The following is a 15,484-nucleotide window of genomic DNA, read 5'->3' on the forward strand; positions in this document are numbered from 1 at the left end:
TCTCATATAATCCTGGTCCACACATCAATTCTCCACTGGGTGTCAGATTAGGGAGAAAGACCTCGGGTGGTGACTTTCTGGTTCTCTTACTCCTCTTCTTCAGGTACATAACTCACCTGCCCGCTCAAGCCTTGATGTCTCACAGTTGGACATGCCCACAATGTTTTTTGGGAGAGGAGAAGTTCTCTTTTAGCCTTCCCCACACCTGATGTTCTCCAGATCCTTTGGATTACAACTCTCACCTGACAGAAGTTGTCGTGCCAGGTTGATGGAGGTTGTTTCAGCTGAATGGTGTCATCGGCACAGACAAGCTATCCGTCAGAAGCAACAGTTGTCTAGCAATGTACCAGCCCTAAGAACAGGGGTCGGCAAACTTTTTCTTTCTTTTTTTTTTTTTACTGATAAATTTTTATTGGTATTATAGCAAACTTTTTCAGCAGGGGGCCGGTCCACTGCCCCTCAGACCTTGTGGGGGGGCCGGACTATATTTTGAAGGGGAAAAAAGAACGAATTCCTATGCCCCACAAATAACCCAGAGATGCATTTTGAATGAAAGCACACATTCTACTCATGTAAAAACACCAGGCAGGCCCCACAAATAACCCAGAGATGCATTTTAAATAAAAGGACACATTCTACTCATGTAAAAACACGCTGATTCCCGGACTGTCAGTGGGCCGGATTTAGAAGGTGAATGGGCCTGATCCGGCCCCTGGGTTTTAGTTTGCCTACCCATGCCTAAGATAGTTGTTTAGCAAACCCTTTGAGGAGTCTACTCTTAGCTGCCTTTTCATTTTGTGGACGTGGTTCTGTTTTTTAAAAAAATTATTATTATTTATAAAATTTGCATACCACCCTATACTCGCAAGTCTCACTCAGAGCGGTTGCAACATAAAATCACAAAATACACAATAAAAAAAACAAAACACCAAGCAATCCCCCCTCCACAACACATTTTAACAGGGCATTGGACATCAACCAAAGACCTGGTAAAAGAGGAACGTTTTTGCCTAGTGTCTAAAGGTGTATAATGAAGGCGCCAGGCGAACATCTCTGGGGAGAGCATTCCACAAACTTATCAAAATTGAAACTATCAAAGTTGCTTTGATTTCCTAAAAAGGGGTTGTATACACTTCTGGGCTTTATAGTCAAACAAAAATATGATGTATTGCTCAGTGCCTTTGCCCTAATCTGATTCTCCCCCTTCTATTTGCTACTTCCAAACTGTATGCATGCTTTTAAAAATTGGGTGTATATTTCATCCCCTTGCTGCTGAATCTAGGTTTTTGTTAGGAGCCCGGACAGACCTGGTGTCAGACTCTTCCCTGGCACCTAATTCGTAACAGTTCATCTGGACAGAGAATGTAATTGCTTGGGGCTTTTGCAGTTTCAGGGAATGTAAAATAACCTTAATATTATTCACTTTGGTGTGTTAAAATCTGCGGTGATTCTCCTCTCCATCACTAACTTGGCAAGCAGCCCAGAACAGCCAGCTGGAGTTTCCTGAAAAGGTCAACATGATAAGCTGCCACCAGATACGAGAACAGGAAGTTATGTGCATGCAAGGACAATCGGTGTCTGGTTAACGTGGATAAAAATCTGGGCAAATAGCCCAGATCTCCCTTCACAGAAGACCCTCTGCGCTCGGGCTTAAGAGATTTTTGCTTTTGGCTTTGACTTGAAAATAAAATATATAAGAAGATTCTCTGTTGAAAGTCTTTTCGCTCGTATCCTTTTCAAGCCTGTACAAATGTTTTGCAGAATATTTTTTTTTAAATCTCTATTTGGTGTAGTAATGTCCTCCTTGTGTGGGACAGCCTGATTTCTGCTCTGTTATACCCACAGGGAAGGGAGTCTCAGCTGGTTCTGATTTTTGGCCCCAGCCTGTGAAAGCGCCTAGCTTAGAGCTGGCCAGTCTCCGATATGCTTTCCTTTCCATCCTGCTTTTCTCTCTCTCCCTGGGGTCCTTTCTTATCCGCTGCATGGCAGAAAGCTGCCTACAATTCTACATTTGTTCCAAAGAATACACAGTGCTACCTGGACCTCTTTTGAGTGCCCTGCTCAATTCTGCTGTTTATAAAGCAGTGATGGCGGGTGGTGCAAATTCCCTGCCTTTTCCATCACACATCTTTGTAACTTTAAGGTGCATTGGAAGCCTCTGTGCAAATACTCAAAGAACTGGGAAATGGGGAGTCGCTCAAGAGCTTCTATCCCTGCTCCCCAACCCAACCCTCACCCCGTCAACAGCCACTATTGCAAAAAGCAGCAGCAATCTCCAGAATGACTGAAATGACTTGGGGGGCAGCGGGCAGTGGCCTAGGACCTTGCCTGGCTCATTCCTTGCAGTACGGCCTCACTATGGCAGCTTTCGAAAGGATCCCCGCCCTCAGTGTATAGGCACCAAAGCTGCTGTTAGCTGCAGGAGGTTGCACCATGAAACAGCGCTAATGTGCTGCCATCTTTTGCATGCATCCAACATGATTCTAGGAGCGCAGAGCCGATTTGGTGGCGGTGGGAACAGTATCTGCTCCAGCTCTTTCATGCTCCATTATAAGCGAATGCCTGTCCTCACCGCTTTGATACTATGTGCCACTTCCCTTTGGAGGGAGGGAATTTGTATGCAGCAAATGCCACACGGTCTTGCGATTTCGTTGCGCTACACTTGCAACCTCAAATTGGCGAACAACTACAAATGTTGCATAGCTTTATCTGTCTACCGTTTTGTTTTTCCACAGAGCTCTGGCTCCCCCTACTGGAAAACCTTAACAAGGCCAAAATTATTTAATTTTTGCAAGGGCACGGAGAGCCACCAATTTAACTTCTTCTCTTTTCTGCTCCAGTTGCAACTGTGGTTGCTGAATTTTGCCACCATTTGAAATCTCTGCAAAACTTTGCCAGGTGTTACCTCATTTTTCCCTTTGACGAGGGTTTTCTGGGTGTATTTATTTGCATGCCATGGTAAGCTGTGGTTAACTGTTTAGTATGGAAGTGCAGGGGACGTGGGTGGCGCTGTGGGTTAAACCACAGAGCCTAGGGCTTGCGGATCAGAAGGCTGGCAGTTCGAATCCCCGCAACGGGGGTGAGCTCCCGTTGCTCGGTCCCTGCTCCTGCCAACCTAGCAGTTTGAAAGCACGTCAAAGTGCAAGTAGATAAATAGGTACCGCTCCAGTGGGAAGGTAAACAGCGTTTCCGTGCGCTGCTCTGGTTCGCCAGAAGCGGCTTAGTCATGCTGTACGCCTGCTCCCTCGGCCAATAAAGTGAGATGAGTGCCACAACCCGAGCTGGTCACGACTGGACCTAATGGTCAGCGGTCCCTTTACCTTTACCTATGGAAGTGCAGAGCACTCCAGTTTTGCTCCTCTCCCCTAGGGAGCGGAAGCAAGCACCATGTTCCTTGGCTTGGTGTTATCGCTGATAGGGGATAGTGGTTTCTTTTGCTCTAAACCAGGGTTTCCCAGACTTGGGTCTCCAGTTGTTTTTGGACTACAATTCCCATCATCCCTGACCAGTGGTCCTGCTAGCTAGGAATGATGGGAGTTGTAGTCCAAAAACAGCTGGAGACCCAAGTTTGGGAAACCCTGCTCTAAACAAACCATGACTGGTAAGTTGATAACAAACCTTGCCTCCAGACTGTGGTTTGTTTCACCCTAACCAAACCACCATCTCTTCTTTTGGACATCATTAAGTCCAAAGGATCATTGTTTCGTGCTCTTGATACATAGGAATAAAGGCAACTGCTCTGTGCATTCATGTATGGACATACTCAGAGTGATTTGATAAGAAGACTCTCTTTTCCCCACCACATTTTTTAAAAAACCTTGCAAACAATATTACTACAAAGAAGACTGCTGCCCCCACAAATGTGGAAATCCTTTATTTAAAAAGAAACTTTACAAAATGGTGTAAGTACAAGGGTACTCTCTAGATCCTTTACAAAGCACCAGTTTGGGTGTAGGAAATTCTAAATAAGCTCATCTGTTGAATAGTGAATGCTATTGCTTTCGTAAATAAGTGTTGGCATTATTTTTAAAATATCACTTCCCATACTGCAAGAAGCCAGTTTCAAGTAATATTCAAACTATCCCTTATACTTTCCTGCAGGTCTCATTCATGCTGGCCATTAAACCCACTTGTTTGCTGCGCAATAGCAGTGGGCCTCCCTTCAGGACTAATTTAAACCAGTTCTGCAATACTGATGAAATGGGATAAATCAGGTGCCAAAAGGGGTGGTCAGAGAGCGAGAAAAGCAGATTCTCTCTTACCTCCAACTTTCCAACAGTTACAAACATCGTCTTAAACAAGTGAATGCTTAAGGATGAGTAATGTGTATGAAAAAAGGAAGTGATTAACTTGAGGAGGTTGGGGCATTAGGACTGCTTCTGCCACAACATGCTTTGGGATATACAGGAACGTTCCCCTGAAGAAAAGAGTTGCCCCTTGCAACTGCTAGCAAGCTGGGCAGAGGAACACCTGCAAATGGCTTAAGTGTAGCTGGCACAGAGCAGGCAAGTTTGTAAGCCCTTCCTATGTGCTATGCTTTCTGTCTCTGCCGTAATGGGATAACCGACCACTCAAAGCAGAAGCGAGAAACTGAGAAACCCATGATTTTAAGCTGCAGGTAATCCTTTCAAGTGTTGCGCTGCTAAAAAAAAAAAAGCCTGCAAGCTTGCTCCCTGCTGCACTACATTTCTACATGCATGGAACCCTTCCTTACATGACCAGCCATATATGAGAAAACTGCCATCGCCTGGTGCCCTCCAGAATCCTGCTGCATTCCCTTCAATAGAATGGTCCTTTGTCAGTGCTCTATGGATTCTTGAACTCCAACTCCCATCAGGCTTGGCCAGAAGGCCGGGGATGATGGGAGATGCAGTCAGCTGGAGACTACCATGCTCACTATCCCTGCTGCATTGGGTAGAGGGAAGGAAAACCCAGCCTGCTCTGCAGTTCATATGAAGAGGGTGGACTTGGCACAATGCTGGCCTGGGTTTAAACCACTCTGCCTTATCTAGGGATGCCACGGTACTTGCTTCTGATTTCGTCGCTGCAGGCAAAGCTGGTGTTTGGGGTGTACCCAGAATTGCTTTGGTGGGGCAGGGGGCGGGGTTCAGACACAGGCTATGGGTTATAAGCTCAGGACCCCGCCATAGCACCTCAGTAACAGAATGTTTGAAACGGTCCTCAGGACACACTTGTTAGTCCCATGACAACTACAACAGGCCTCAGCTGTCATCTGGAGTGATGCTAGTTCAAATACCTTTGCCAGGGGGGCAGGTGACCCTACAGGCTTTCAAAGCAGGCCAGCAACCACCTGGTGTTCAGTAGTTTTGAATGCCGCCCGCTACTGACGGGAGCGAGGGGTTGGACGCGCTGGCAGGGCTCACGTCGTAGCCCAGCTTCTTCATGTCCTTGGTCACCACGTTGAAGGAGAGGGTGACAAAGCCTTGCGAGCGCACCCGGGTCACTGGAAGAAGACCAAGTGGAATGAAATGAAAACCAGCAAGAGTTTATTTCACTCTTAAAATAAATTAAAATTAATTTATTACTTGTACCCCGCCCATCTGGCCGGGCCTCCCCAGCCAATCTGGGTAGCTCCCAACAGAATATTAAAGTAAAGGTAAAGGGATCCCTGACCATTAGGTCCAGTCGTGGCCGACTCTGGGGTTGCAGTGCTCATCTCGCTTTACTGGCCGAGGGAGCCGGCGTACAGCTTCTGGGTCATGTGGCCAGCATGACTAAGCCGCTTCTGGAGAACCAGAGCAGTGCACGGAAACGCCGTTTACCTTCCTGCCGGAGCGGTACCTATTTCTCTACTTGCACTTTGACGTGCTTTCAAACTGCTAGGTTGGCAGGAGCAGGGACCGAGCAACGGGAGCTCACCCCGTTGCGGGGATTCGAACCGCCAACCTTCTGATCGGCAAGTCCTAGGCTCTGTGGTTTAACCCACAGTGCCACCGGCGTCCCAACAGGATATTAAAAACACGATAAAACATTAAAAACTTCCCTAAACATGACTGTCTTCAGATGTTTTCTAAAAGTCAGATAGTTGTTTATTTCCTTGACATCTGATGGAAGGGCGTTCCACATGGCAGGTGCCACTACCGAGAAGGCCCTCTGCCTGGTTCCCTGTAACCTCACTTCTCACAGGGAGGGAACCGCGAGAAGGCCCTCAGAGCTGGACCTAAAGTGTCCGGACTGAACAATGAGGGTGGAGACGCTTCTTCAGGTCTACTGGGCCGAGGCCATAAAAAGGACATTAAGATCAAAGGGTGGTGGTTCGATGTCTGCTTTTCTGAATGCAACTGCACTTGAAAATTCAGTGGGGGGAGAGTAAGCGCTGCACATTCATCGCCACCCTACTAACACTGGACGTCTTCCCTTGGCAATGCTTATTTATTGGCAGATATAACGCAGCCTGCTTTGGAATCCCAGAATGGTAGAGGTGGAAGGGATCTCGAGGTTCATCTTGCCCAACCTGCTGCATATTTCTCCCCCATACCACAAGAATTATCCTGTGACAACACCCTCTGCAGGAGGAGGAGCAGCCCTGACCATGAGCGCATCTTGAATCGGGGCAACGTTTCAAGCTCAGTCTTTGCCACTGCCCTTTAGGGGCCAGGCTCTGCCTGTGATTCCACCTCCGCAGGGCCGGGCCTGCAGATAACGTTCATCCCATCCAAGGGGGGTTCCCTCCCCAAGCACTTGCCTTCTCGGCCTTCTCCCTGCGCTACGACCTTGGGGTCCGTGAACTCTGGGCGTCTTCCCATAAGCCAGCTGGGAGAAAGAGAAAGTTCCTGGGTTGTCAAGGCAGCCTCACAGTTCCACTCGATCCGAATCCCCCCCGTAACCTAAACCTGTCAAATGTTACTGCGGCCCCAAATCTCACAATCCCAGAATCTCTCCTACAAGTTCCACCAGCCACAAACGCTCCCAGACTTTGTTGGGAACCACATAGGTGAGGTGCTTTGAACAAGGGGTGGAGACACTGAATCTCTGGAAGTGGTTAGAGCACAGCTCTTCTCATCGCTGACCACTGGCCTTGCAGGCCAGGGCTGATGGGAGCTGTAGTCTAACGTTGCCTGGAGGGTTACAGGTTCCCCACCCCAGTCTACAGTGAGTGGCAGGGTGGATAAAAACCAATGATCTTTTTTTAAAAAATCAAATAAAAAAAATTGGTTTTTTAAATTTAAATTGGTTTTCAAAAATAAAATGCTTTGGGGGAAAAATATCTTTCTAAAGATAGTTTTCTATTTAAGTTACATTATAGTCCAGAGGCTATTTATCAGGAAATAAGGATTTGTTTTAAGTTTTTCATGTGTGGTAAAACTCACTTAAATTGTTTAACCACATCAGTTAACAAACATGGATACATATGCTATAATGTTATTGTTTTAGTTAAATAAACTGTTTAAATTGTTATTAAGGAAATGATTATTTTTCTCCTTCCAATAAAGTGCAGCAGAAAAGTTGTCCAAATATAAACAGTTAACTTATTGAACCTCACAATAATTTCATAATTATCTGTCTATGTATTTTTAATAGTATAACCAAATCAGTAATTTTTTTATATAACTGTAAAAACTGCTCTGAAAATTTATTATTCCAAAAATGAAAGCTTCCTCTGGTTGGAAATATTATTATACCAGCAAGAATGACTCTTTCCGTAAAAAAAATGATTTAAAACAAGTCTTACTGGCTAGTGATTTAAATTGATTTGATTTAAATCAAGTCCACCCTGATGAGAGTGGCAGCAGCTCTCCACTGTTTCAGATGGGGAAATTTCCCCAGTGTTACCTGGAGATGCCAAGGATTGAGTTTGCAAAGCCAGAGCCCTGCCATTAAACAATGACCCTTTGCTTCCTTATTTGGACACGGAGCAATGGATCCAACCTACAAGAAAGAAGATTCCACCTAAACATTAGGAAGAACTTCCTGACAGTAAGAGCTGTTCGACATTGGAATTTGCTGCCAAGGAGTGTGGTGGAGTCTCCTTCTTTGGAGGTCTTTAAGCAGAGGCTTGACAACCATATGTCAGGAGTGCTCTGATGGTGTTTCCTGCTTGGCAGGGGGTTGGACTCGATGGCCCTTGTGGTCTCTTCCAACTCTATGATTCTATGATTCTTACTAGGCCCCTGGCGAGTCTTCCTTTGCCACAGCTGGCCAACAGTTTGAACTCCCCCCTGTGCCTCGTCCCCAGCCCTGGCCAACAGTGCGTTGTTTACAGTGTATGGGGATTGAGCCCCTCCTGCCCAACACGCAGCGAGGAAAGTGTTAGCAGTTGTGTGCATGCAAGTGTGGTTAGGGAGAAGCTTTAAGCCGCTGGCAGGCTGTGCCAGGGGCCAGTTTGTATAACTTTGGTTCAAATATCAAATTGCATAGGGCCCTCGTTTGCGTGGCTTGCTCCCTAAATATTAAATACTTTGCACAAAAAGGGCACCTATGTGCAATCAAGCTGTTATATTTGCAAGCCGTCTAATCGGTGGCAGGGAGGTCATATTGCTACCCCAGCAGTCAAAGGTGACTTGGGACAGCAGTGTGGACAAGTGAACCAAGTAAACTGAGATGATGCCCACTGGAGCCCAGTGCTTTTAAGACATGTATAAAAAAAACACTTCCCAGTAAATTTTCACCCACATCGTACGCATTCTTCAGTACCTTGTAAACTTCTGCAGCTTGGATGTCGATTCAGGAACGAACATTGGGATGGTCCTCCTGTGCCTGAAACAGAATTTAGGATATCCAAATCTGGGAGCTCAACCAATTAGAAAAGATCCAGAAAAGAAAGATTAAGAAAGTCAGGGCTTTCCGTGCCCCATCAAAGCCAAAAAACCTCACGTACCCCTTGGGAGAAAGAAAAAGGATTTGATGTTTTGTGGGGTCAATAATGAACAAGGATGAAATAACGTTGCAGTGACCCAGTGAGCAGGGGACTGGGACCTATTCTTTAAGGAAATGATGGTTATGTCATCTCAGTGACCCACCCACAATGGCTCTGCTGAGAGATCAGCTCCTCTTTGGCTGACTTCCCATAACCCAGCGGTAGCGTCCGTCTCATACTCTGGACGCTGGTTTTCAAGACTGCAAGAATATATTTGGCTCCAATCTGGTGAAACGCTCTGTCACAAGAGACTAGGGCCCTGCGGGATTTGACATCTTTCCGCAGGGCCTGCAAGACGGAGCTGTTCTGCCAGGCCTTTGGTCGAGGTTCAGTCTGACTCCCTCTCCCCTTTCATAAGAACTTGCATGAAAGTGGCCTCCCAATTTTTCTCACAGGCCCATATAAGTTCAGCACAAACAGTTGGGCCTGGTGAACATTTAAGGTCCCCAACCCTAATCTGCGGGTTGCCTTCCGATTGGATTTTATTCTGATCCTGATCTGATTTGAGGATGTATTTTAATTGATTGTCTGATTTTATGTTAATGTATTATACATTTGATGTTAGCCACTCTGAGCCCAGCTTCGGTTGGGGAGGGCGGGATATAAATAAAATAATAATAATAATAATAATAATTATTATTATTATTATTATTATTATTATTATTATTATTATTGCATCTTTTCCTCTCTCTTTTGTAATTGTTATATATTGGAAACCAATAAAACTGTATTTTTTAAAAGAAGAAGAGTGCAACAGCTCAAGGCAACTATGTTCAAACTGAGTCAAGGAGTGCGATTATGAACTCACCTCCCCGGGGTGAAAGGAATGTGAACCGCTCCATAGCCTCGGACCACGTCATTCCCAAAAAGATCAGGGCCGTACACGCTTATGACTATCTGAGGCCCTTGAGAGAAAAGAAAAGGTTCATCAACCTAAGGGTGCTGCGATGGATTTGGTCCTCTTCCCATCTTACTGGCTACTACCAGCATCCCACCATGTTTTCTGCACCAGCTGCAGGTGCGTGGATGACGCTTGGTGCGAGAGCTGCTCTGAAGTTGTATAACTTGGCTTCGGCGACTAATAATTCCTGCTGGGTAAACAGGTGGCCAGGTGTCTCCCCACCCTCCTCCTGCCCCCAGGACAAAGTAGCTCAGTGACACAAAGCGACAGGCTGGCCCGTTTTGTTTTGTATTATTTCTGGAGTTGTGACAGGTGTAAGGCCCCAGATTCATCAGCTATTCCTTTGAGGCGAGGCGTCTTGGGTTGTAAGGGGAAGAAGACCCACTTTGCCAAGCGTGTTTGGTCTCAGGCCTTCTTAACAGGCATGGCTGAAAAGGAGCATAGCTGGTGGAATCACAGAATCGTAGAATTGTGGAGTTGGAAGGGGTTCCCCAAAGGTCGTCTAGTCCAACCCCCAGCATTGCACGAAGGTTCCTCCCTCAGTGGATTCAGTTCTTGCCAGTCTTGATGGAGAGCAAAGGACGCCCAAAATGTACGTATAAGCAGAACTCTCCTCTGCAGTCTCTCTTTGCCCTTCTCTGCAACTAGTAAAAGCAGTATAAGTAACCCAGCTACAGTGGTACCCCTGGATGCAAACAGGATCTGTTCCGGAACCCCGTTCACATCCTGAAGCGAACGCAACCTGCATCTGCATGTGCTGCAATTCGCCGCTTCTGCACATGCACGTGACGTGATTTTGAGCGTCTGCGCGAGTGGCAAAACCCGGAAGTAACGCGTCCCGTTACTTCCGGGTCACCGCGGAGCGCAACCCGAAAACGCTCAACCTGAAGCGTATTCAACCTGAGGTATGAATGTATTTGTTAAGTGTTAAAAGGCACTAAGTTTTCAGCATTTGTAGCAAGCACTGAATTCAGCTTTGCTTGGTGCAGAATTTCGGTTGCCTCACTGCAGAATTCTGAGATCTTTTTCAGGACAGAAAACACCCTCTTCCCTTCCCATTTTATTAAGCAGAAGGGATCGAAAGGCCTGATCCATCCATTCTGTCTTTCCTTTCAGAAGCCCAAAGCCTCGCTAAGGGCTACTAGAACCCTCCATATCTGTTGTATTCCAAATCTCTCTTCTAACACGCATGCACCAATCTTGGGAGACGGGCCAGAGCACCTCAAGCCACCCTTTTCCTGTTGGTGGTTTTCGAGCTCCAAGACCCTCTTGCTTCACTTTACTTACAGCCAAAGGGATTCGTGCTCTTGAAGGTGATGTCAATGGGGAAATTCCACACCAGGTCTTGCGGGGCGACTCTGTTTTTAGAAGTGATCTGCGAGATTCCTTCTTCCAAACCCTATAAGGAAAAGGGAGGGTGGAGTCAGACCTTTTCTTTTCACATGGTATTTCCATTCTGATTTTGGAAGAAGATTCCAAAGATCAGAGGAACACAACCACAGGTCTTCCTGAAAAACTGAATAGGTTCACAAAAACAGCATGAGACTGACAGAAAACAGAAATGACCACAACACCATCCAGGTGAAGAAGTAACATTATCAGAGTGCAGAAACCAGAGGTACTACCCAATCCCTGAGCTAGGGAAATGAGGTGCTGGGGGGGGGGGGGGGAGGGAGGCAGGAGAGATTCTGGTATTCAACAGGTTTAGCAAGGCACATCTTTTGGATTACAGTGGTACCGTGTTTTGAGTCCACCTCGTCGTGCGTCCATTTTGTCAAATGTCTGCGGCAAACCTGGAAGTCTGGAACGGGTTACTTCTGGGTTTGCCGCTTGCGCATGTGCAGAAGTGCAAACTGCTCTGTGCGCGCGTGCGCGCAGAACGGCTCTTTGTCGTGCGTCCTTTTCGTCTAGCGTCCGGGGCTATGGAACGGACTCCGGTCGCAAAACAAGGTACGACTGTATATCTATTTGGTCTATCATCCTTCTTCCCAAGTCGAGCAGCCGGAGGCCTCTGGGAAAATTACAAGGACCTGCACCTGTCTGCTGCCTCTTGAATTTGGCAATCAAAGGTAGACCCTGATAACGGATATTCTGTTTCACTGTTGCGGATGCTGATTTGTTTTCTGTGGCTTCAAAGCACAGCAAAGCAAAATGGATGGATTCGATGCAAGTGGTCCAGAAAAACCGCTGGGCTTGTGGTTAAGGAAGGAGCAAGATGACTGGAGAAAGACTTACTGAAGTAGGGGCCCAGTCGTAACCGTACACGAAGCAGTACTTGCAGTAGAGGTCGTCAAACTCCGGGAACTGAAAATGAAAAAAAAAGGGCTTTGCATCTTTCCATACAGCTCCCTATACTCATCCCGATGTGCGGGGGTTTGCCGAATGCAGCACTTGGCCTGGGGCTCCCATGCATTGAAGAGCTGCTGCAGCAGAAGCTTTTGCCACAAAGTGCAGCGATTGGGAAGCTTGTCTCACTCAGGCCAGGCAATGCAACTGTGATAGGAATTTTGAGGTCTTCGATATATGGTAATGTTCATAACCGCAAGTACATATATCAGCACAGGAAGACCGACCTGAAGCCATTTTGATTCCTAAACTGAGCAAATGTTTTCTCTGCAAAGTCAAAGTGGAAAAGCCTCCCCATTGTCTTTTCCTTCACAAATCCTGTCTTAAAGGTATGTCTGTGTTTGAATGGGGTGTGAGCCTGTGACATGGCCCAGGAACTAAGTATTTATCACTACAAAAGAATGGCCAGGCTCCCCAGGCAATCCAATCAAGTAACCTGACAGACAGGAGATAAACAAGGACAAGAGAAAAACAACATTTAAATTTCTGTTTAGACCGCCTTTTTCTGTGATGTAGGTATGATGTATCTGAGGGGTGGTCTTAGGTTACAACCCTTCTGTGATGTACCGTATTTTTCGTTCCATAGGACGCTTCGTTCCATAGGACGCTTCGTTCCATAGGACGCACCTACTTTTTTGGGGGGGAAATAAAGGAAAAATTTTTTTCCTTTATTTCCCCCCCCAAAACCAGGTCGGGGAACAGTGGGATGGCAGCGCTGCGCCTCCCCGTTGTCCCCCGAGCTTGTGAGGCTGGCCCATGTCTGCCCGGTGTGAGGGGCGCTCTGCTTCAGGGCGCCCCACCCACCGGGCGGCAGGCTGCAGACACATGCGCGAAGCACGGGGTATCCTCCGGAGGGCGCCCCGTGCTCCGCGCTGTAGGCTGCCACCCGCAAGCCTTGCGCTCCCGGGGGAGATCCCCCGGGTGCGCAAGGCTTGCCGACACCTGCGTGAATCACGGGGCGTCCTCCGGAGGGCGCCCCGTGCTCCGCGCTGCAGGCTGCCGCCCGCAAGCCTTGCGCTCCCGGGGGAGATCCCCCGGGTGCGCAAGGCTTGCCGACACCTGCGTGAATCACGGGGCGTCCTCCGGAGGGCGCCCCGTGCTCCGCGCTGCAGGCTGCTGCCCGCAAGCCTTGCGCTCTCGGGGGGAGATCCCCCGGGTGTGCAAGGCTTGCCGACACCTGCGCGAAGCACGGGGGTCCTCCGGAGGGCGCCCCGTGCTGCAGGCTGCTGCCTGCAAGCCTTGCGTGCCCGGGGGAACTCCCCCCGGGTGCGCAAGGCTTGCAGATAGCTTCCTGGAGCCTGGAGAGCGAGAGGTGTCGGTGCGCACCGACGCCTCTCGCTCTCCAGGCTTCAGCAAAAGCCTGCATTCGCCCCATAGGACGCACACACATTTCCCCTTCATTTTTGGAGGGGAAAAAGTGTGTCCTATAGAGCGAAAAATACGGTATGTATGATGTTTCTGGGGGTGGTCTTGATCTACAGGGTGGCAATTTCAAAAGTCTTTATAAGGCCTTGCACACTATTTTTCTGGGTCCTCCTCCTTTCCTGCGTGTGAGGGGAGCACCCTGTTGCAACAGATCAATAAAGATCAAGCTTACTAGCTGCTTTGCTTCTCAATATTCTCTGGTTGGCCTCTGTTATTTTCTCCTACCAATAGGGAACCTATGTAAGGACTCTATATGGGCTCTTGGATATCATGTAAGGGAAAAGGGCAATTTTTGTTTACAACACAACACAGCAGCTTATTTTCATTTCTTACTCTGCTACCAGGACCCTTTAAATGGAAAACCAGCTCCAGCTTAAGGATGCCGGGGGGCAAAGAACTGGGGAACCTACAGGCATACCTGCTGACACCTCAAAATCACTCCCCCCCCCTTTCCCATGCAAGGTTCTTCACCCTTTCACATCTGCACTCTAAGGCACAAATCCAACCGGTCAAGCTTCCCTTGCTGTTCACCGCTCTGATATTTTGTCATGAGAGGGTTTCATGCAAGTACCATTTATACCTATAGGCTATATGCAAGGATGACAACGTCCGCCTATTGCTGCACCTGTGGGATTTGTGCCTGCCCCGCAGCTAATTAATGCACAGAAGCAAGAGAAGCTGGCATTTCTAATTACAGGCATAGGTGGTGAAAACCCAATGCAATACCCCACCCCAACCTGATTTCTATGAGCGGCTGCACCTGTTGGGTTTCTGCCTGCTTGCAATAGGAAGATGGAAGCCCGGGGAGAAAACACAGCCAGGCTCTCTCTTTCTGTGAAAGGCACAACAGCAGGGTGAGTGGAAAACGGGGCGCGGGAGTAAAGAAAGCTCGCACCCCCCTCTGTCCGACTTGGTTCCGCCCATGGCCTGGGGGTACAGAACAGGCGGGAGATACCACGGCGACGGCCTGGAGGGGTGATGCGGACAAAGAACGCGTTTTACCTCTCTAGCCCGGCCCCCCGTTTCTCCAGAGAGGCAAAAGCAGCCCCTGCACGCCCCCGGCTCACCTGCGCGCTCTCGATCTGCCCATTGACCATGAGAAGGAAGACGGTGGGGCTAGCGGCGGCCGCCATCGGAGCCTCGCAGGCGCCGGGAGAGGGCCCGTTGCTAAAGGCCGCGTCTCTGGCCCTCCTTAGCAACGGAGGACGGCGCGGCGCGTGGGCCAATCTTCGTTCCGCGACGCCTTTTCGAAACGCGAAGGGGCGGGGCCGAGGCTGCCCTAGAACGTTGGGTTGCTGAATCGGAAGCCGCTTGGGAGGGGGGACTCCGCTCTCCGTCGCAAGGCGATGCTGATGCGCTATGAATGAAATAGCGCCTATTAGCATAGCATGGAGCAGGCATAGGCAACCTCCGGCCCTCCAGATGTTTGGGACTACAATTCCCATCATCCCTTACCACTGGTCCTGTTAGCTAGGGATGATGGGAATTGTAGTCGCAAACATCTGGAGGGCCAGCGTTTGCCCACGCCTGGCGTAGTGTTATTCATTGCAGCGGTTGCAAAGCAGCAACAAAAACAGCAATAATAATAATAATAATGTTATAGAAAAATAAACATAGTAAATTAGAACGAAAATGTGCTTTTATTGTGATAGTAAAGGTAAAGGGACCCCTTTACTCTGGGGTTGCGGCGCTCAGCTTGCTTTATTGGCCGAGGGAGCAGGCGTACAGCTTCCGGGTCATGTGGCCACCATGACTAAGCTGCTTCTGGTGAACCAGAGCAGCGCACGGAAACACCGTTTACCTTTCCACCGGAGTGGTACCTATTTATCTACTTGCACTTTGACGTGCTTTTGAATTGCTAGGTTGGCAGGAACAGGGACCGAACAACGGGAGCTCACCCCATTGCGGGGATTCGAACCGCCGACCATCTGATC

General features: G+C 48.3%; 1 protein-coding gene across 2 annotated transcripts; it reads right to left on the reverse strand.

Moving 5' to 3' along the window:
- Positions 1–3,846: 3,846 nt before the first annotated feature.
- B9D1 (B9 domain containing 1) lies at positions 3,847–14,778 on the reverse strand. 2 transcript variants are annotated; one of them, XM_080981398.1, is made up of 7 exons: positions 14,618–14,777; positions 12,015–12,083; positions 11,067–11,178; positions 9,687–9,783; positions 8,656–8,718; positions 6,707–6,774; positions 3,847–5,464 (listed from the first exon to the last, which is right to left on the reverse strand). In XM_080981398.1, the coding sequence occupies exons 1-7, from the start codon at positions 14,681–14,683 to the stop codon at positions 5,319–5,321; spliced, it is 621 nt and encodes a 206-aa protein (XP_080837524.1). In that variant the 5' UTR covers positions 14,684–14,777; the 3' UTR covers positions 3,847–5,318. The 2 variants fall into 2 exon arrangements, with proteins under 2 accessions (XP_080837524.1, XP_080837525.1); XM_080981399.1 differs by lacking the exon at positions 6,707–6,774 and having other exon boundaries at positions 14,618–14,778.
- Positions 14,779–15,484: the final 706 nt, after the last annotated feature.

This window comes from Podarcis pityusensis (genome assembly GCF_964106645.2).
Source record: "Podarcis pityusensis genome assembly, chromosome: 14".
NCBI lineage: Eukaryota > Metazoa > Chordata > Lepidosauria > Squamata > Lacertidae > Podarcis > Podarcis pityusensis.

Bases quoted from the DNA above. Each gene is read 5' to 3' on its own strand.
- B9D1 (XM_080981398.1), bottom strand. From the start codon at position 14,683: ATGGCGGCCGCCGCTAGCCCCACCGTCTTCCTTCTCATGGTCAATGGG. The intron at 9,784-11,066 runs GTAAGTAAAGTG...TTTTCTCTCAAG, and splicing joins GAGCACGAATCCCTTTGGCT to GGCCTCAGATAGTCATAAGC. The intron at 8,719-9,686 runs GTGAGTTCATAA...ATTCTGTTTCAG, and splicing joins ATTCCTTTCACCCCGGGGAG to GCACAGGAGGACCATCCCAA.